We start from the raw sequence: 21,045 nt of genomic DNA on the forward strand, positions 1-21,045 counted from the left end.
TTCAGGCAAGATATTGGATTGCACTGCATATCAAATCTCACAGTTTGACTTATTTTATTTGTAATATAAATTTTGACTCATGTTTTTTGGGCAGCATGTGTAATGCAACATGTTTTTCTTGAACATAACTCAGCGTATCCCCGCCAAACCAATCGATAACAGAACCGCAACTCGTTCAAGAAAACTAGTAAAACAAGCAGGCATTTAATGGAGCATCGATAAATGACAGCCATCAAGCGGAACGACCTTTGGAGGTGGAGTAGTCTGTAAACAAGTAATAAAGGTTTTCTACTAGTTTAGCCTTTAACACTCGAATGAAAAAGGCCTACTGTAGACTTTTACTGCACAAGCATAGAATATTGCATCATATTATGCAGCCTTCTTTGACGTAGCTGTTAGCTATCCAGTTAGCCTTGGTCATTTGACTTGATTTTAGTAATGTTTTAATGTGTGGACAATGAAAAATAATGCATCTATCTTTGTTTCAGATTGACATGCTAAAATTTGCGGCAAGAGGCATAATTACAAAGGTGAGTGAGAATGTTGTATCCAGTAAAAGTACATATTTTAAAAGTTGTTCTAATTATTATACTTTTCTTTTTCTATTCAAGGTCACAGCATGGAGGTGCTTACAACAGCAGACTTTCAGGTCACATAAATTCTCCACAAACTCCCATGTCTTTTTTCATCCCCCTTCATTACCACACAGATGGAACCCTAAAAGCGACTTTTTGAGTACCAGACCCATCACCTGGGGGCTGTCACGCCTCTGTCATGACAGAGCAGTGGAAGAAAATCCTCAAGGAGATGAAAGAAACAGTTTCAGTCTAAAAGCTCTTTTCCAAAGTCCCAAACCAGCCTTGTATCTTGGTTTCTCTGGACTCATACCCTTTCTGGCACCCCCAGTTTTAATGGCAGCCACAAATACCTTCTACCCTGAAGTTGCTTTTGCTCAGATGGTTTACGGAGCATCCATTGTCTCATTTCTTGGCGGTGCACGTTGGGGTTTTGCTCTCCCTCAAGGTAGTCCTGCTCTGCCTGATTGGAAAAACCTGGGAAATAGTGTGGTGCCATCACTTCTGGCCTGGATGGCATTACTCTGTAGAGACAACATTGCAGAAGGAGTTTTGGTTGTCATCATGGGACTAGGTCTGTCTCTGCACTATGACCTTACCCTCCTGCCTGAATACCCTGCCTGGTTCAAAGCACTGCGGACTATCCTAACTTTGGTGGCTACTTTCTCACTTGTGGCTACACTTGCTCTTAAAAATATATATTTTGAAAAAGTGAAACAATAAACAATTTTTAAAACTTGCAGATGGACATTGGTCCCTTATTGAACAATGTCTTGGTGACAACACAAGATAATTTGTGTGAGTGCACTGCAGATGGTGTGTGCTGCTCATCTCTATGCAGTTGTTATTGCTTTACCTAGAATGTTACACAATATGGCATTAAACCTCTCTATTTGGAGATGGGCAGGTGGTGCCACAAGGCAGATTTGTGGAGAACTGACCTTGCTCAGAGTAAAAATGCATGTTTTTTTTTTTTTTTTAAATTGTTCAACAGTGGAACCCTTATAGGCTGCTGAAGTAATTGCGAGTGGGTAACTGGAACATTTAGGAAAAATGATGCTGTGCACGTTTAATAATTTAAAGGACATTATAAAAAACATATGCTGGTCTCCATTTTTATAACATAATGAGACACAAAAGTTCCCATAAATAGTTAATTCAAAGTGCTATCAGGCTACATTCTCACTTAAAAGTCATCACATTAACAGAAATAAATACAAATAGAAAGACAACTATTTAAAATGGAAACCTGTACAAAAATGACACCGATATGACACACAAAGTAGAAGTGTCTACTGTTTCCTCAATAAACAAAAGGTGGTTTATGGTTTCAAGTATAAAAATGTAAACAGACTGAAATAAAATATTTTTAAAATGTGCATTATAAAGATGTTCAATCAATGGTTAACGGTTTAGAAAAGACACACCAGCAAAAGTGCAGCTCTTCGTTCATTGTGACTGCTGTAAAGAAAATTGTCTTGACAGAGATCTCCTAAAGTGCACATTTATCCTGTGTGAAAGAGTTTTGAGACCACTCTTGCTTTTAATTGTTTTGGTCATCATAACACAGCCAGACCACCATCACAGCGGCTTGTGATCATGTTGCCCACTTCAGTCCAGGTATCCAGGTGAGGGTCATAAATCTCCACTGAGTCCACAGTCACCGGTGCAGAGAAGTCTCTGCTTGCTGCCCGGCCTCCAACAGCATAAAGAAACCCATTAACTGCAGACACTGACACTCCTGCACGTGCGGTCGACATTGGTGCCACCTCTACCCACTTTTCCTGTACACATAGGTAAAGAGGTAAAAGAAGAAATGATACATGATGAGTTTGAACACATGATGATAAACTTTTCCTTACTTCTTCAGGACAGTACTTTTCCACAGTCTCAAGGGCACCAAGTGCCTCATTCCATCCTCCCACAGCGTAAATGCAGTTATTGAGACAGGCTACGCCCACATAGGCTCGCCTAGTGGCCATGACAGGCAGGGCAGTCCATCGACGGGATATGGGGTCATACACCTCAGCCGAACGTAACTCTGTGCCTTCATCACTGATTCCACCGATCACATAAATAAACCCTGAAAGACAACAATGCTTATGCCAGTGCAATGGCAGACTATCTAATCTATTTCTAATGTTAAGTAAAAATGTACTTGGGAAATTCTGAGCCATGTGAGGATTACGGGCGATAAAAGATACCTTGTAGCTCACAACAGCCGAAGTAGTATCTTGGAACTGCCATATTACCAATGACCTCCCACTTGTTCTCCTCTGGGTCATAACGCTCCATAGTTTTTCCAATTTCTGAACCAATCCAACCTCCTACAATTGCACAATCATAGAGAAAAATATTAAAAATATAAAACCTCCTGTTACCTAGCTCGTACAGCAGCATTGCTACTGCTATTTAAGGTCAGTCTTACCAAGTGCATAAAGAGCACCATGGCATGGGCAAATTCCTACTCCACATCGAGGAAAGTTCAAAGAAGCCACAGCAGCCCATTGTTTAGTGACTGGGTCATATCTTTCAGTACAGTCGAATATCATTGAGTCTTTCTCACCTATTAAATACAAATCAGATAAATGGCTCTACATAAGAGAAGAATTTAGTAAAATATTAATTTGCTTACCTCCCACCACATAAATCATTCCTTCCAATACAGCAACCCCCAGGCCACTGCGAGCCTGGTGAATAGAGGAGACAGTAGTCCAGTACTGGTTAAAAGTGTCAAATCGTTCCACACAGCTCAAGGCCCTGCTGTCACTCCAGCGGCCACCTTGCAGTCTGGTGTATCCTCCTGAAATAAAAACATATCACAAACCTCTTAGTTAATGACTAAGTATTATTAGAAAATACTTAGCCATTAAAAAAGAAAACCATACCTATTGCGTAGAGATACTTCCGAGCTTTTCTCCTAGGTCTCATCTTGGCTGATTGTAAGGGGTTATACATTTTATTTTCTTTTGGAGACTTTGCTACTTCGGTGTATTCTTTTAACAGAGTTTTGCAGTGCCACACGTAGACTAAAGTCAGTAATATCTTAAAGAGACAGATGTTTTTTTTAGTTTAATTGACTAATTTTGTCATTTTTTAATGCTAAAGCTATTTTTTTTTACCTTCAATATATTTTAAAAGTCTTTTTGGGGAGAGCAATGGAACCGTACTGGTTCTAACACCTCCACAATGTATTTTTTTCCTCTTTGACAGATCTCGAAGAACCCAGTCCATCGCTGCTGTGAAACCTGATACTCATCCTCTATTCTCAACTCCTCACTTCTGAGCAGCCTCACCAACTGATCTTTTAACAGCCCCTTGAAATCGTCAGTGGTACACACCTAAAATGAAGGATAAAAGCATCAATACCTCAACAATAACTTAGTCTTGTTTTGCAGGCAGGTTTAAGAGTTAATGTTGAATTAAGGAAAATATGGTTCATACTTCCAAAAAGTGAACATGAATGTAGTTTTCCGTGAATTCAAGCATGTCCATACAGGAAATCTGCTCCAAGAACTGAAATATCCCCACACTGTTGGATGGGTCAATGTGACCCTTCAGAAACTCTCCACAGATAGACACTACTTCAGTCAGCTGAAGCATGTCTGCTGCTACCATTAACTCCTGTACATTTTCCACAAGTTATACTGATCAATCTGCAAATGAAGAAAACATAGAACATACAAACAATTTAATAAGCACAAACCCAGATCATGAGAAAACAATCTACTTTATTGTAGTTTACAGTACCTGTGTAAATGAAGTCCAATAAAACCTCAAAGACTTCTCTCTCAACTCCGAGAATCTGGACTTCTTCTTTTTCTGACTCTCTCATTCCTCCAGAAAAAAGTGCAGAGAAGTATGGGCTACTAGCAGCTAGTACAAGTCTGTGTACCCTGAATATATGACCTCCCACATTCAGCCCCACATCACAGAAGTCATGGCGGAGCCGCATCTTGTTCATCTGTTCCAGGATGAGTCTAGCGTAGCGATCAGACGCCAGGACAGCCTGCTCCAATGCACGGGCCGTATCCCCACCACCGGCCCCACAACTCACAGATGCTGAGGAGGAAGACATGGCACCGGAGAGGCAGGGGCTGTGTTATCACGGGGTCCAGACCTTCAGCTCTAGGCAGAGGCAAACAGGCAATGCACTACATACATTGTCATACTAAAGACCAAGAACTAAAATAGCAAGTGTTTGCAAACCATAGTAAATAACAATTAATGATCCGTAGCATATATGCTAAGGTGAAGTTTGGATAAGTAGGCACCATTTTTACGAAATGATGTCAAGTATATTTCTACATTTCGTTAGAATATACCATATTACAAACTGTTTAATTCTAAGTAATAACGGCAGCTTACCCATAAGTTTATTGACGGTGCAGGGAACTTCCTGCTGGCTGTCAATCGATATATCTGCATCGATTGCTCTGCACTGCAAAATTGTAGACATAGCTAATCGAGTAACCAATTCAAACCATAGATCCATGATTCAAACAGGTTCCACAGTCAACACTAGATGGCATTGTAGTAAAAGTAATGTAAGCTTGACAACGTTCTACTAATCATTCAAAAATATCATGGTATGGACCATGGTATTTGGACCACGTGAGCCTCAATTTCGTAAGAAGGCTTAATTGTGTTTTATTTACAGGTTGTCTTCTTTTGGTGAGCAAGCCTACAGCTCACAAACGTACCTATCATAGCAAATAGCCATACACTTCATTACTACATGAACTTTTCGTTTTAAATTTAAAGCATACACATATACATCAAATGTTTGAATTAACTGCTCTAAACAGGCCAGTCTTTATAACATAAGGCATTAAAATGTGTAAGTGGGGTGACATTTCACACATTTGAAGTACAAGTTCTTTAACATCTGCAAAGCTTGTATTTCTTGCATTTTAATGTGTCTGCCATACACAGTGATGATGTGGGTTACTTACTAAGAATATCAGATGGCACCTGCCATGCCAGCCTGGCCACCCCTTCACCTGCACCCTCCATAGAGTTGCCTTGTATTGTTCGATTTCCAGTGTGTCCTGTTTCTCTAAAGGTCATCCAACAATAACTAAACAATTAGCTTTTTTAATACAGCGATCATGCACTAAGAATCAACTAACCTCATAAATTGTTTGTAACTTGAATAGAAAGAAACAGGCTGTATAATTTTTGCACTTTAAATAAAAATGATTGAGCCATGAAGAATTTTACTATTACAACTACTATTACTATTACTTCTACAATTTTGCATTGAATTAATAATTTTATTATAAAATCAAATAAACATGACTTTTAATAATAACCATTTTGATTATACCTCTGTTTAAACAAAGCCTACTCCTTCAAAATCCAAACATAATGGTTTTATTTACAGAGGATTGGCTGGTGCATATGTCAATTAAAAACTCTCTGCCAATCTGTTACCGATCAGAATGATTTGATTAAAATTTGAATAACTGTACAGCTCTATAAGTCGGTTTAGTTTTTGGTTCAGTTTTATCTTTCTATAATGCATGCAATTTGTATAATGTGACTAGGTCATCATGAAGTAATATGACAAACACCAAGATATTTCACTCACTTTTAATGTAATGGAAAATCTTTTTCCACAATAGTATTAAAATAGCATAGTTATTATTGTTTAGTGGTGAATGACTTACTGTAGTATAACCTGTAGTCTTTTAGTCTTTTGAGTATCAGTCTCTTGCAAAACTGGTTCAGGTGAGGCGCACAAAGCAGGTGACTTCATGTTTTAGCTTTGTTTGTACAATATGTGTTCTTAAACTCGTTTACATATGTTCTCCAAATGTTTGCTCAGACATGGCTTGACTCAGGCCTCTGTCCTCTCTTGACAGGACTTGTGAACTACATAACCCTTCTTTATCTCGTCTTGGCTGGAGTTCACTGTGACTCTGTATATGCAGTAGTGAAGGGAAGAGTGATTCTCCTCTGAATCCTCTCGCACTCTGACAAATTGGATGTTTAATTTATCTGAGAGCTGAGATGCTTAAATAAGACTCTTCGAGGAGCATGTAGCCTACATTCTCAAATGCTACACCATTCCAAAACACACAAAATTACTCTGCATCACTGTAAATAAAAATGCATTGTATAAGAAACATACCTGGAAATGTATAGAGTATAGTTATAATAATTAAGTTGTAAAATGATGCTAGAGTTAAAGATGCACTATGTAACTTTTCTAATGGAAGGTCCACCACTTGCTTGTCTTCATAAAGATGTTATTGATTTGCCTAGAATGTTCCATATTAAGCATATTAATCTCTAAGACAAACCAGTCATCAGGCTAAGTTACAGTTACAAAGTTATGTTGAGACGCAAGCTCACAGTGAGAATGCATGTTTTTCAACGTATTCTTTCTTACCAATTAAAACACCTGTAACTGAATAAAAATAAGATATATTTAAGTTTAATGCCAAATGGTGTAACATTCCAGAGTCCACACAAAGCCCCACAGACCAATAGGTAGTGGGTTCTTCACATATTACTAGCAGTTAATTAGTTAGTAATGGTAGTATATTTATATTTTACTACAACAGAATAACTATCTCAAAATACAGATGTTTTATTTTATATAATTTAAAGGTACATTTATTATAAGGTCGCTTTGCCCTCTCCTCCATTTCAAGGGGAACTATGCAACTTTTACCTCTCAGAAGGGCAAACAGACGACAAGGAGACAAAAGGACTAAGACAGGTGTATCATTTTTTTGTCTAGAAATGTTTTCAAGAGACTCACACAACATGAAACATGGTTGTGTTTGATGGTCAACACATGCCTTTCATTTTTGGACCAAACAGGCCTAAAAGATTATTGAAACCAAGCCTATAAAATTTCGGTTTTACATGACAACCAGCTTTATAATGGCTTACAAGAATTGACTACACTTAGCCTACTCAGTTTTTTGTCATTTTTAAAGGGTGTTTTTAGAGGTGAAGATATACTGAAAAATGTATCAAATCTCAGTAGTTAGGTTGGAGATAGAAAATAGAACACTGAATATAATATAATAATAAAAAAAAAACAAAAAAAAACTGGTAAGCTAATTAAAATTGCAGAAAAAATAGCCAAATGAATATAGAAGACAGTTGCTGTGATCTTTCGAGAAAGAGTTTTGTAGTGACTCTCTTGGCTTTGTTTTATGCTGTTTTTGTTTTGTTTTTTTTGTTTTTTGTTGTCAGTGTCCCAGGCCTAAATGCTATAACCAGGCCATATAAACGCCACAAGTAGCCTACTAAAACTGTTTGTATGGTAACATTGTGGGTAATGATCTTTAGCGGGATTCAGGGCAGCCAATGAATGTTGAGCTTGTATGCTGCTTGGCAGGATCTCTTGTCTCCATCCTATAAGCCGGCTATAATGTGCAAGTAAAAGAGTAAGGGAAAAGTCTTCTTATCGATTCAGCCTCCAACATAGCAACTGCGCGCTGATTGGCCACTGCCGAAAACAAAGTCGGCCTCTGATTGGCTGGTGGTTCTGTGTGAAAATGTGGACTCAGACGGAGACAGGGCAGAGGGAGGTGGCGATTGGCTGCCGCTAAACTGAAAGCAAAAACCTCCTTCCTGAGGCCTGCGAGACTGTTAATGGTGTGTATTTTAGGCGTGACTCCAAAGGCAATTCTTCTTGCTCCCCCCACTCTGAGCACATCCCCCAAGACGTAATTAAATTGTGGTCTATAAAACCAAAATCACCTCTGAAAATATAAACACGTCACCTCTATGCAAGGGTGGAAAAGAGAGAAAGCTAGGTGAGTTAACATGGGAGTGTGTGTCATTTGGAAATCTGTGTAGCCCATGTTAAATAAGTTTATTGAGGAGAGAGGAAGTTTTCAGTGGAGAGGTGTGCATTTTCTAGCCTGTACTGTATTTTTAAGCTGCCCTTTAGATTTACACATTTCTGAGAGTTCTTTCTATTTTGATCTCCCCACACATCTTCTCATCCCACTCTCTCTGTCTCTTGATTCTGACACACTTGAAGCAGCAGAGGCCCGAGGGTGACTCAGCGCTGGTGCAGACTGTCCTCTCTGGTCCATCTCCAAACTGTGCGTGCAAAGGCCCACTGCTGCCTGCTGCCTGCCTGCATCTCAACAGTGCAGCTCTCTTCTTTGCTGACACAGGTAAGAAGAGGCAATCCGTGCTATGTCCCTCCCCCTTGCATCTCATTAATCCCCAGTTAACACACACCTTAAGTGATGACTGAAATGGGACACCTGTTGTATTGGTCATGGGGTTTGCGCAGGGCTGCTTTCATTACTTGTGCTATACTGTGCAGTACTGTTTGAATCCTGAAACACTGCGTCCCAGTCTGAGAAAGTGAAGCAGCTCCTTTTGGCTGGTGTTTACAGTTGGTCGACATTCCTTTCACCATGAAGCAGGCCAGAAATCTAAAGTGCGTTTCCTAGGTTGAACGTTTTCACTGACTTTACAGCAAGGCCAAACTAAACGGGCCTTGCTTTCACATGTCCTGCTATTGTGTTCAGCACTTCCCTTTCGCTTCCATCTGTCCACAGTGTCCTCCTGTGCCCTCAGCACTGACCCAAGGATAAGCCGGTAGGCTGCAATGGCTACAGCAGAGGCAGATGGTACGTTTAAGATAACAGTTCATCACTTAAAAACTCCCATCACCTTAATTATTTCCATGCATTGCAGATACAAAATTGACTTTGGACTTAAAATACTGTTCCTTGTGCAGTGATTTTAAGAATTACAGAAGTAAATCTTTCTTTGGGATATTGAAGTAAAGGTCAGTAGTCTGCAGAGAACAAGATGTTTAGCTTTAACCGGGATCCTGTTCATTGTTCCACTGGAATGTTAATGCTTCTGTACATTTTTAAGATACAAACCGGACATGCCGATTTCACTCGCACCAAGAACAAAAGATCATTTAGTAAAGTATTTCCTTTTGCGTTATAATGACTCACCATTGTGCAAATTTGGCACTGAACTAAGATAGAACTGAGTTGTTTGTGTCAGGTTTGGGCGGCATTTCTTTAACATTGCGTCAGCCATTGCCTTTGTAGAGGTCAAGAGGTTTTTACATTATTGTATGTTGATGCAGTTTTTTTAGACTATTACACGGTGCATGTACAATTAGTAAACTATACCACTCACAAATATTTGACAAATAAAACAATATTAATAGTCGACAAAACCTTTATCAGTTTATTGTCTTTCAGCAAGAAAAGTCAGGCTCTCACATTGCTTTTGAGTATTTTCCAACCCACTGTATTTTTATAAGAGGCAGAATCACCCTCATTCCATTGAATAGACCATCCTCCATAATACATTTTAAATAGATGTTTTCTTCAAGAGTATTGTCATCAAACTTGAAAAAAATGTGCCAAGTTCAACACGATTCCTTCTCCTCTTTAGCTATGTAGGCTGCATGTCACGAAAAACATTCATAGCTTGAGCAAAGCCACAGTTCAAGTAATGGAGGCAGGATACTTCCGGGCCTCTGGCAGTTCACACAGACACAGGAGGCCACATCATACCAACGCCACCAAAGAGAGTGCATTTTTGTGGCAACCTCTCAACAGCGTCACCATCATTATCATACATTGCAACGTTTTAGAGAAATACTGTTGGATTGCACTTTCTTCAAGCTTTCATCTTGTGGCATGTTTATAGAAAAAATAGATATAGATAGAATACAAAAAGTTTATACTTCTTTGAGTAACAGAATATTACATACAGTACTTCAGATTATGTTTTGATCAGCACATCAGCAGGTGTACATCAAACTGCCCTATCGTTTGCTCAAATACAATTTTCAAAATACACTTGGGATGTGTGTTAACTTTAAGTTAAGTGCTTTGGTCAATGGGACTAAGTATTCACCAGGTTACAATCATATTCTAAAGGATTACAATGCTACATAATCATCCATTGTGTTGAATATAAATCTTAATGAAAGTATCAAATTGTCAAAATGCACCAACACATTTTTTATAATCTGCATGTAGCATTTATGCCAAAATTAACTTGGTCAATCACATCAATATGACAGCACCATTTTTTTCTGACGAATGCAAACGCAGAATTCATTAGAGCTAGAATTAATAATAGCTATAGGAACATCAACTCGAGTGGAAGCTGAAGTCAAAAGTGCAGCACCTGATGCGACTGAGCAATTATTTCTCATAGACAACATCCCAATGAACGGCCAAAATGAAACGTAAAAAATGTAAAAGCTTAAACAGTCTCTCTGAAAATAAAAAATATAAAAAATCTATGTTTCAGCTGACATTCAAGTTCCGGTCCCACTTCATTTGTGAACTGTGCAGTCACAAAAACCGATGGAATCACTGTAGTGCAAAACATTTTTACACAATGCACCTCGATGCAGTCGTTCTCGCAGGTAACAGTAAACAAAATGTCCGTTATCGCCTGTCCACCGTGGTTACATCTCTGGGGCAGCAGGCAGGAGTCCCACTGGGTGTTTGGGAGTTTGTAAGAGTTTATGTTTCTCTGTGTGTGACGTTTTACTGTCTGCAGCTTTTGCGTGCACAGGATGGGACAGCCGCACATCCAGAGCGTCGTTGTGTTGTGCTAAGGAGTGCAGGCGATAGTGCAGGACAAGGTCTTTGAGCGAGCAGTGGGCGTCGTAGGGTTCGGCAAATCCATATCCGTGAGCCGTGCTGTAGATCATACAATGCTTCACTTCTTCATTTACGCTGCAACAAAAAAGGCACAAAATTATTATCACAAATGACAACACAGGACCCCTTTTAGTACTATATATATTCATAATTATCAGAGACTGAATAAATAAGAATGACTTTAATTATGATATAGGTTTGTATTAAAAATGTAAAAATATATAATAAAATAATAATTTTTCAACTTGGTCAAAAATGAAAAAAGTCCTGGGTGCAGTTTTTAGTTCTGTACACAAATGTTTTACTTAAATATTGAAACATGTAAACAAGAGAGCATTTAGTACTTTGTTCCTTTTTGTTACAATAATATTAAAAATGCCCCACTTACACAACAGAGCAGGCGTAGCATCCCTGTTTGCTGCTTTCTCGAATCAGGAACGTTCCAGCAGCTTTTCCCTGCAGCATCTCCTCAGCCTGAGTCCGACTGAGCTCCCCCACAAACCAGCTCTCCTCGTCCTGATGAGGCAAGTTCATTTCATCCCCCTTCAATACGTACGTGCTAAAATAAAAATAAAATAGTTACATTACACCACAATATCAACTGCATCAGTTTTTAAATGTAAACATAAATGTTTTTGATGACTTACTCATCAAGGCTGTCACTCTGTAGTCCCAGCCATTCATTAATGCGTTTTTGCCGTACACCTTTGTGATTGAGCCAGCTAGAGAAAACATAAATAGGTTTATTTTTTCTAATTTACAATTGTTGAATTGTAAAATACAATTGTTGAAAAAAGTTTTGTTAAAAAAACTAAGTTCGTCCTTACTTTAGATACTGATCTCTGATGTTTCTTAGATGGATAAGGTCAGGTCGCAAGCTGTTTATCTTCCTGTCCGTCTCCCTGTAGTCCTCCACCTGGGTCCTTAAGTCTTCTTCCAGATGGATCTTGCTGTCGTAGATCTCCCCAAGGCGGCACTTCAACTTCTCATAATTTATCAGAAAACTGCGGAGAAAACGCAAAAGGTCATCAGACTCAAAACTTAATGGTGTACATGAAAATCCAGAGTAAAGGAGAAATTTGAGTTTAATGTATTGAATGTTTTTTACATGTGATGCTGTAATTACCTTTCCAGATCATTGTCAGCTCCCTCTGATTGATTATTTCTCTCAAACTCTTCTCCGTAGCGCTCCTGTTCTCGACATTGCTCCTCGAAAATCAACATTGTCTCATTGAATGCCTCTATTGCAGTTCTCTTCATCTGAATCTCCTGCAGCACACAATAAAACCTCTTGTAAGTGCTATGCATTTTGCCTTATAATGCATCAAATATGTTTTTACAGTTCATTACGACAATCAAATTATAACAAATTTGGTGTTATTTTACCTGTGAAGTCTTTGTAAACGCTTCATAAAGACGATCAAACTGTTTTGATTTCTCGTGATACTGACATTGCACTTCCTTAAGTTTTCTCCCAGCCACATCCACGGTGTCTTCATTCACCTAAAATCCAAAATTAATATTTTAAAACAAATCTGTAAACACAATTACAGTAACCTTGATATAAAAAAATTGGGTTCTTACTGACCTGGAAGCGAGACACGGGATGGGTGAGCATAAGGTCCAGAGTTGCATTGTACTCCACTAACGGATGATGCTGATAGTACCAGATAAGTTCTACGACCGAGTTGAAAGTGAGAGGGTCGGAAAAGCCATATTTGCCGTCGCAATGATAAATCTTGATCAGCTTGTTGTGTCCGTCTTTCCTGTGAGACAATTATAATAAACATTGTTCAATTATGTAAGAAGCGAAAAGGTATCAGTTTTTATTTTCCAGTTTACCTACCTTAATGTCAAGGTAAAATCTCCTTGTAGTTTCGTGGAGGCATCGCGCACCAAAAAAGAGCCATCAGGTGTGTCTCTCAGCTTTTCATTCACCTCATCTCTGTTGGATGAATGAGTATGATCAAAACTGACCAAAAATGCTGCAAAATACTATGTCGATAATAAAACTTTTTTATCTCTTTTACCTTGTAATGTCTCCCCAATACCATTCAGCATCTTGTAGAGAAAGCGCTGGCCGAATGTTGTTGTTGATGCTTGAAGAAACTGGCTTTGCAGACCGAGGTGGCAGAGCTGGCAAAATTAAAATGAATAAAAATTAGTTTATAAAAGAATTAAACATTTCTATTTTATCATTACAGAACTAAGAGCACGTCCAAATTGGCCTGTATAGATGCTGTGCAGACATGTCACCCCCACTCCTTGCTCCCTCTGCTCCTTGAAGCCTGTCAAGATTAGACAAGCCCAGGCATGTTTCCAACAGGTACCACGTGCTAACATCCTTTTGATTCATTACTGTGGTAGAAAGTTGATACTTGTGTGTTAATTCTCCCAAATATTGATTTAAGCCATGGTGTAATTGCATTCAGCTGTTTTAGGGCGGTGAAAAGGGAAATGTCTTGCCTTTGCTTTTGGCACACACTGGACTCATGTTAAAAGCATACCATTTTATTATGTTTCTGGCCAACTCCTGTTATTTTTATAATTATTTCACTTTTTCATACGCTAGTAAGTTTTCCATCAACAAAAACCTGCCTGAGACTAAGCGTTTTCCTAAAAATGAAAAACGGACAAACCGCATCAAGGGGAGGTGAAGGCGATATATTTCAGTGCAGGACAAAAGTGCCTTTCATGGCGCACAAGAGCTGCCTCAGAAACGAACCAAATGTGGGTTTTCTCCACCATCCGCTCTCCTCTTTTTCTGACCTTAAAATAAATAAAAGGCAGGTGCAGCAGAGCAGTGGCAGGCTAAACGAAAACCTGCGGCCCCTGGACTCAGCAAAATTAAATGTGCACACCTTCCCCTTTCAGTGTGCTGCCAAGAAACTACTGGCGCTAAATCAATGTGCGCATAAAACAGGCATAAGAAAGAAGGAACGCGTCACGCCACAGATTTTTGGAAACTGTTTGAGGAAAATGGTCAAAACACACTTTTAGGCATTCCAGCAAGTCCAATTGTAATTTGTGCTTGGAATTATGGCACTGACACTGACTGAAAAAAGAACAAATAAAGGCTGTCAGCTGTGAATTATGATTAAATAAACACAGGCCTAAATTTAAATGAAGACAGAGTTATCAGCTATGGTCAAATGTAAATAGAAAATGAAGTGTTCGTGAGGATCCAAGTCATGAGACGAGCCGTCTAGTCTGTTTGCCTCTAGCCTACTTTTCAGAGCTAGCGCACAAATTAACCACGGCTGGCTGCAGAGGGAGAACAAAGCGCTCGTTTCATGCGCCGTTCATTATCGCTGTCTCAATTGTATTTCTTCTCCATCATGATTGCCACGACCAGACTATCTCTTTTCGGTAATGTGCTGCAAAGCAATCAGGGTGCGCATTTTGGCCAAGTTTGTGCCCATGAGCCGGGACAAAGGAAAAGACTGACGCTTGAGCGCTGGTTCACCGAAAGGTATTACGTAATTGCCAAGTGAATTGCGCTATGCATGCCTGGGCAATGCCACTGGGGGAGCACAGCGCCCAGAACGACTCCATTATAACGCTTTAGTGACACCTGCACAGCATTTTGAGCACCCCAAAATGTGTCAACATAATTACAAGCATTGTCAATGAGCTGTCAATAGGATAAAATAAGAAATGCACGAATAAAACGCTGTCCAGAAGCATACGGAGCAGACAATAGATGTCTTAGTTTAACCCTAACTTACCTGGTGGTGCTTGATCCATTTCGATGTAAAATAACCCTTCAGAAGGATAAACCATTCCTGTTCGCAAAAAGTGGTCCAGTTTTCTGTCGCTGTGTTTGTGCGTAAAAATGCACAATTGTTTCTTTTGATTTTAGGCAACTTCAGAGTAGACAAACGTCACGTCCTACATAGATGTGGAAAAATGTTAAATGCGTTTCCCCCGACTCCATAAAACAAAAGAGTCTAATTGTCAAAAGTTATGTTTAGAGAATTAGATTGTCTTCGTCCTCTCGCTGTGCAGAAGCTCTTCTACTTACTTCATCTCGGAAGTGGAGCTACTTTAAAGGGTTGCTCGTCACATCATCTTGGTAGAGTCCAACGGGATTTCTGAAGGGGGGTGCATTTTGTTCAAAAGAGCTGTAGGGACAGGACCATATAAAGTAGGATGTTAATAATATGACATATTTCCTATCCTACATATGAAAATGAACTTGTCGTTGCATGCAATCAAACAGTAGTGCAGAAATGATTGCGCGCATGAGATGCCACTTAAAATGTCATGGTACAACCCAGATCGTTTCATTCACCCTCCTCAAGCTTCACTGTTAACAGCTGAAAAATGCCTCACTGGGCATGAATGGAAAAGGGGAGTTTAAAACCTTAAACCATTTGGTTGTGACAGAATCTCCATTTGTGTTTTTACAAGAGCCAAAAATGTGAATACCTTATAGGCCAACAATCTAAAAACTTTTAAATAGCCTGCTTCTTACAGTTGGGGCTTATTCAGCAGTAAAGAGTTTTCTAGCCAGTAATAGTAAGTAATAAACTGAGGCCTACTACTTTTGCTTGGAGTTTCAAAACTTTGGTGTTATTGCTATTTAGCAAAGAAAACCTAAGTTTTAGTTTAATGTTTAATACAATAATGCCAATCCACATTTGTTATAACATAACATATAAAAGGCTTATAAAATATAAGAGGCTTTGTCCTGCAAGAAACATTGAATAGCACCATTGAATGGAAAATTAGTTAACAGTTAGAATAATTATCATCATTTAGACTCATGATTCAGCATGTCTTTGTGAAATTGGGTTTGACATAACTGCACTAGACTATTCAGTTTCAGCAACAGGGTTGACTGCCTTTTTTGGCAAGTATGAGTGGTATACTAGTTTAGCTTGTTGGACATGTTCACTGGCAAAGAAAAAAATGGCATCTTGACTGTTGGAATAATGGACACTTAAAGACTGCACTTTACAAGTGACAGAATGGAAAACCCTAGTAAAGAATGAAATGCCTCTTTGCTGGTATGAGTGCCATTATGAATGCATGCTGGTGTTAGTATGAGTGCTATTATGAATGGATGCTTCGTTGTGCAGTGCCCATTTACACAGCTCTGAGTTGATGCTAATGGCTGCAGGGAGAGTGAAATGAGGTCTCTGGTCAGGGGTCTGCTCAGCTGGTGTCCCAGCGTTTATGACTGGTCCCCTTTTGACCCAAGACTTCGTCAGGGAGGTTACTGCCCCCAACATTCCCCATTCTCATCAAACATCCAGCCAAGTGAAGAAAAGTGATGTTCTGTTACCTGCAAAATGCAGGCCATGTCTTTATAAAGAAAATGATCTATTAATAAAGTTATGCTGCTCACACATAAAACAGTTTTGGGCTCATCTCAATTTTCACTGACAACAAAGTCATCTTTTGACAAGTCATATGGGTGTGCATATGTAGGCCTGCTGGGTATGTCTATGTGTTAAACTGTATGAGGCCTTGGGCATGCCGCAGCATGTCACTTGGATTTTCCCCAGTCCCCCTCCCCCTCAACTTTTGACTGCTATCTCTGACCCAATTTTACATAATGTAATTTTAATCAAGATACAATGTAATTATACAGAGAATAAAAAATAAAGCTGAGATATATATAAAATCATAAAGGAGAAAGTACATAATTAAACTGTTATCCTGGTACTATCTTTTGGCACAACAGTTGTATACATTATTTTGTACTGTTTCCTGAAGTCCATCAAACCACGAGTAACTTGAGTCTCTGAGTAGTTTTCAGATGCAATGCTTTTACTGTTAGCCTACTTGAGTAATATGTTACCATGTAACAGTACCCTTACTAGACATGTACTAATTTTCACTTCTACTTGAGTAATATTTTTGAAGTACTTAGAACTCTTATTCGATAAAAAAAACAGGTTTCTTTACCAACCAAGTCTTTGGAGGACAATAGGTATTGCAGCTTTAATAAGTGCCATAAACTTTAATTTATTTATCAATAAATTGAATGGCTTGTTTCTGTGTGTTTTATCATGTGCTGCTTATTGTGGGCTAAACCTTTAGGCTCTGCACCTCAGATCTAGATAGCCCTGATGGGATCAGTAAAGGCTAATCGTAAGATTAAGGAGATAGGCTGATAGTGCAAGCCGGCCAGCTGCCTGCTCACTGGTGTGACTCATCCTGACACCACTGCAATATGCCTCTGTGCTGTGGGAACACTGGGAACACAGGACCTATTCAGTAAACCTGGTACAACAGAAAATGTAAAAATATAAACATAATAAAAAAACATTGTCCCAGTTTAATTCAATTTCAGCTTCTTCACTTGTGTAAGGCCTGCCATGTAAAGATTTCAAATGTGTGATATAGGTTTATGACTTTATGACAAAAATATGCTTTGTTTGCTACTGACTTTAGCCTATTCTTCTCAACTGTCTTAGTCAACTATTTGAAATGACAAAGAATAAAAATGTGTTGCTTCCTACCCTGAGCCCTCATATTTTAAGTACAAGCCACTATTCAGCCAGTATTTATCACTGTCTTCTTTGGTGTGCATCACAGATCCTGAAAGACGCAACACAACAAACCATGACAGAGATTAGTGCAGTTCACTAAGGTTAGTATCTGTGTCATGGTCACACATTACTGCACTGCTGTGTGTACTGTTGTCTATACTGTTTGTGCTGTTGTGTGTAGTTTGAGCTGTAGTTCTCTCTAGTGAGCTGCTTACCACCATTGAAGAGAGGCTGAACGGTCTTGGCAGGGCCTTCCACATTCAGTATGGAGAGACTGGGGTTTCCCTGATCAGGGGCCAGAACCATCATACAAAGCATGCAGTCGTCCTGCCAGAGGCAACTCAACTGTGGGCAGTGAGCAGGGCGGCTCTGGTCTGGCCCCCAGGACCCTACCATTGTGGATATGTAAGTGCGGACAGTGTCTAACGGCTGGAGTTGGAATGGATTTCTTTGGATGACCAAAACTATGAGCTTCAAATAGCTGGGCCTGGGAAACATAGCTTGTTCATTTCAGAGGTCAAAGAAAAGCCAAAAAAGAAAAAAAAAAGCAATAACCCAGTGTTTGGTGAAGGAAATGTAAAATTGGAGGCTGCATTTACAGACATTAGCAGCAGACTCAGATGGACTGTGTGTGGAGGCCGTCTGTCCTGCTTCGTGTAGCACCCAGTGGTCACACCACTCATCATCTGTCACTTGACTCTCCACAGACTAATCTCACCAGCAGAGGTGACAACTGAGGTAGCTGTGGCATGCCACGGCATAACATTTAGCAGCTGAGTGTCTGGGTGAGCTAAGGAGGACGACTGGAGCGTGCTGGGGCGATATTATGTACACAAGATGGACTCATGTTTTGTGTTTAAGGATAATAGTTTTTACATCAATCATATTATGTTTATTATTTAAATAATCACTGGAGTATATAAGGCAAGCTTTTATTGCAAGATAATACTTTGATATTTTATGTCACATCTGCTGTCCATGTCCAACCAGGAAGTAAAATGATAAACTTTACAGAAAGTGTCAGACTTGGAGAAACTAGGCGAGATTTTCTTTTAGAAAAAAATATTGTGTTAATTATGCTTTATTGAAATGAGTCTATCCTGTCATATGCACATTTGTAAAACTAATATTGCAGGTGAATATAATATTTACAAAAATAGAACCAAACTTGGTACATTTGTTTCTTTTGGCCCACCTGAGCTGACCTTTGATGATGTGTCTTGTCGACTGTGAATCTTTACGGAGAGAAAGTCATGTGAGTAGCAGAGAGCACAGTTATGGCTGTGAGCTCAGCGAGTTAAGCTGGTAAACTCTCTCGGCCCCTCGCTCACACAATCAGCGCCTTTCATGCAGAGCAAAATTGAGAAGCCGAGGGCTCTTTTCAAGCTCTTTGGCTGTTGCCCCCTTTATATAAAAGGACACTACTCTCCTCGGCTCCACGGCCATCACATCAGCACTATAACTCTATTAGGCACAGCTCCAGGACACACTAAGCAACCCAGGACCTACAAAGGCAGCATTGTCAGCAGGGATTGCAACCATTGTCTCTATTCCTACAGGATTTATTCCTCCTCCTTATTGTGACCTTCACCTTTAACCCTGCCTACCATCCCATGCTCTAGACAGGAGATCTTGTGAACCTATATGTCTTAGCTTTTTAACAGTAACACTAATGAACAGTAATGCATACACTTTGGTCTTTCTAGAACAGTCTTGAGATGATTCAGGCTAGTGTGAAGGAGAGAGAGAATGAGGGGCATTCTGGGTTAGCTGTGGCTGGCCTAAGTGACCCACAGTAAAGGTCAGTTGGAATCCATGAGAGCAGAGGACCAACCTAAATAGTCCCTTTCTCTAGTTGTTCTCCCCCTGTCCCGGCCTGGGACTGTGTGCAGTGGTTATTTATGCGTGTGTGGGAGCGAGGGGGCTCTTTGTTACCAGGGCTGGCCAGGGTAGAGGTGTTGCCTGTCATTGGCTCGGTTCTGTCATGTATGCACACTCAGTATTAAGATCCCCTCCCAGAGCGGCAAGGACAGAGAGGGAGGCACTCTGTTGCAAGGCAGATTTTGAAAATGAGGTGTGCTTTTCTCAAGAGCTGTCAGCAGTTTGAGAAATGCAATTGAGAGAGGATCTGACCCATACAAAATATTAAAGAGTGAAATGTAAAAATGAAGCTACAGTTTTTGAGTATGAAGCTTGTACCTGGACCCATTTACAGAGACTTTTAAAACATGAATAACAAATACACAATAACAAGTCTATTCCCTGTCTGCATGTTAACTATTACATTAATTACATCCAAAAATAATCATAATTGTGATGTTTTTCTCAAACCAGATGGGCTTAATACAACCATGTGCATATATATTAGCTTTGAACCGGCACAAAAAGTATAAAAACTGCAATTATCTGTGCCTAGAGAGTACTACAACACTGAGCAAATATTATTAAAACTATGTACAATCTACTTTTTGGAATGTTTTTAGGGACTTTTATGAAACGCATTATAAAATAAATCATTTTGTCATCCATTGCCAATTAGAATGCTCAAGTCTCACTTTATTTAGTTATTAGATGAAAGGTTTTCCCAGAAGTGCTTGCTGTTCGCCACACCAGTACTGCCGATGTAAGACACACCAGTTTTTCTCTTTTGCCACTGACACAGAGTTAAATTAAGCTTGAATTTCACGCTGAAGTCAAATGGTCATGATGTCATGGTTTGAAGGACAGAATGACTTGGTTTGTCTGTTGACTGAGAAGGGCCTATTCTTGCATGTTTGGGTGGGAGCGTAGCATATAATTGCAGAGCGGGATAGCAAGGAGAAATTGGGGGTAGGGAGAGAGTTAGCACGCAACAAGCTGGTGTGGGTGCCAAACTTGTCTAGAGGGCTGCTGCGTGCGAGGTTAGTTCTGCTCAGGCCCGGAGGCTCTGGCTGTTCCAAGTCACATCTTTCATTTAAAAAAAAAAAGTTCTTTGGAAAGAGAATGATTTTTTTTTTTTTTACTTTTTGGGGGAAATTGGAAGGCAGCCCGGTTGTGTCTGTGTGCGTTTAAGAGTGCATGAATCTTTAGTGTCCTCTGTCTCAAAGAGCATTGCATTGTTTCGTTGTCAAGTTAGTTGTTAGGGAGCAACCAAACCGCTGTACTTGTGTTGCAGCCATTGAGCATTACACCGATCCAAAAAATCCAAGAGAATGGAAAGTTTTTGTCGTTCCTTTTCGTATCCTCTCAGTGGGAGGTAAAAGGCAAGGCCTCCGAAGTCCAAACCTATAGTCCTGGTGGTTAGTGGTAAAGGTGGTGGGTGTCAAATGGGTTGGGGTAGGGGTGGTGGGGTGG

General features: G+C 39.7%; 3 protein-coding genes across 5 annotated transcripts; 1 reads left to right on the forward strand and 2 right to left on the reverse strand.

Annotated features, from left to right (window-relative positions):
* Window positions 1-167: 167 nt before the first annotated feature.
* On the forward strand, window positions 168-1,310 carry LOC129457045 (transmembrane protein 69-like). Of its 3 annotated transcripts, none has more exons than XM_055228732.1 (3): window positions 168-274; window positions 489-530; window positions 612-1,310. In XM_055228732.1, the coding sequence occupies exons 2-3, from the start codon at window positions 495-497 to the stop codon at window positions 1,296-1,298; spliced, it is 723 nt and encodes a 240-aa protein (XP_055084707.1). In that variant the 5' UTR covers window positions 168-274; window positions 489-494; the 3' UTR covers window positions 1,299-1,310. The 3 variants fall into 3 exon arrangements, with proteins under 3 accessions (XP_055084707.1, XP_055084708.1, XP_055084706.1); XM_055228733.1 differs by having other exon boundaries at window positions 206-254; XM_055228731.1 differs by lacking the exon at window positions 168-274 and having other exon boundaries at window positions 457-530.
* Window positions 1,311-2,042: 732 nt separating this feature from the next.
* Window positions 2,043-5,015, reverse strand: ipp (intracisternal A particle-promoted polypeptide). Its single transcript, XM_033982986.2, is given in 12 exon segments — window positions 2,043-2,359; window positions 2,438-2,658; window positions 2,780-2,902; window positions 3,004-3,141; window positions 3,211-3,378; window positions 3,464-3,584; window positions 3,586-3,620; window positions 3,698-3,823; window positions 3,826-3,916; window positions 4,020-4,216; window positions 4,311-4,703; window positions 4,944-5,015. Coding segments are annotated over 11 exon segments (1,788 nt in total). The 5' UTR covers window positions 4,654-4,703; window positions 4,944-5,015; the 3' UTR covers window positions 2,043-2,134.
* Window positions 5,016-9,747: 4,732 nt separating this feature from the next.
* On the reverse strand, window positions 9,748-15,255 carry LOC117385017 (phosphatidylinositol 3-kinase regulatory subunit gamma-like). Its single transcript, XM_033982240.2, has 10 exons — window positions 14,938-15,255; window positions 13,240-13,345; window positions 13,056-13,154; window positions 12,798-12,975; window positions 12,596-12,712; window positions 12,336-12,478; window positions 12,037-12,213; window positions 11,857-11,931; window positions 11,598-11,768; window positions 9,748-11,284 (listed from the first exon to the last, which is right to left on the reverse strand). The coding sequence occupies exons 1-10, from the start codon at window positions 14,990-14,992 to the stop codon at window positions 11,011-11,013; spliced, it is 1,395 nt and encodes a 464-aa protein (XP_033838131.1). The 5' UTR covers window positions 14,993-15,255; the 3' UTR covers window positions 9,748-11,010.
* Window positions 15,256-21,045: the final 5,790 nt, after the last annotated feature.

The sequence above is a fragment of the Periophthalmus magnuspinnatus genome, chromosome 17 (assembly GCF_009829125.3).
Source record: "Periophthalmus magnuspinnatus isolate fPerMag1 chromosome 17, fPerMag1.2.pri, whole genome shotgun sequence".
NCBI lineage: Eukaryota > Metazoa > Chordata > Actinopteri > Gobiiformes > Gobiidae > Periophthalmus > Periophthalmus magnuspinnatus.

Excerpts from the sequence above, each read along its gene's own strand:
- LOC129457045 (XM_055228731.1), top strand. The coding sequence starts at position 468 with ATGCATCTATCTTTGTTTCAGATTGACATGCTAAAATTTGCGGCAAGA. Across the intron at positions 531-611 it reads CAAGAGGCATAATTACAAAG|GTCACAGCATGGAGGTGCTT; the intron begins GTGAGTGAGAAT and ends TTTCTATTCAAG.
- LOC117385017 (XM_033982240.2), bottom strand. The coding sequence starts at position 14,992 with ATGGTTTATCCTTCTGAAGGGTTATTTTACATCGAAATGGATCAAGCA. Across the intron at positions 12,713-12,797 it reads ATCCCGTGTCTCGCTTCCAG|GTGAATGAAGACACCGTGGA; the intron begins GTCAGTAAGAAC and ends TTTGGATTTTAG. Across the intron at positions 11,932-12,036 it reads ATCAGAGATCAGTATCTAAA|CTGGCTCAATCACAAAGGTG; the intron begins GTAAGGACGAAC and ends TGTTTTCTCTAG.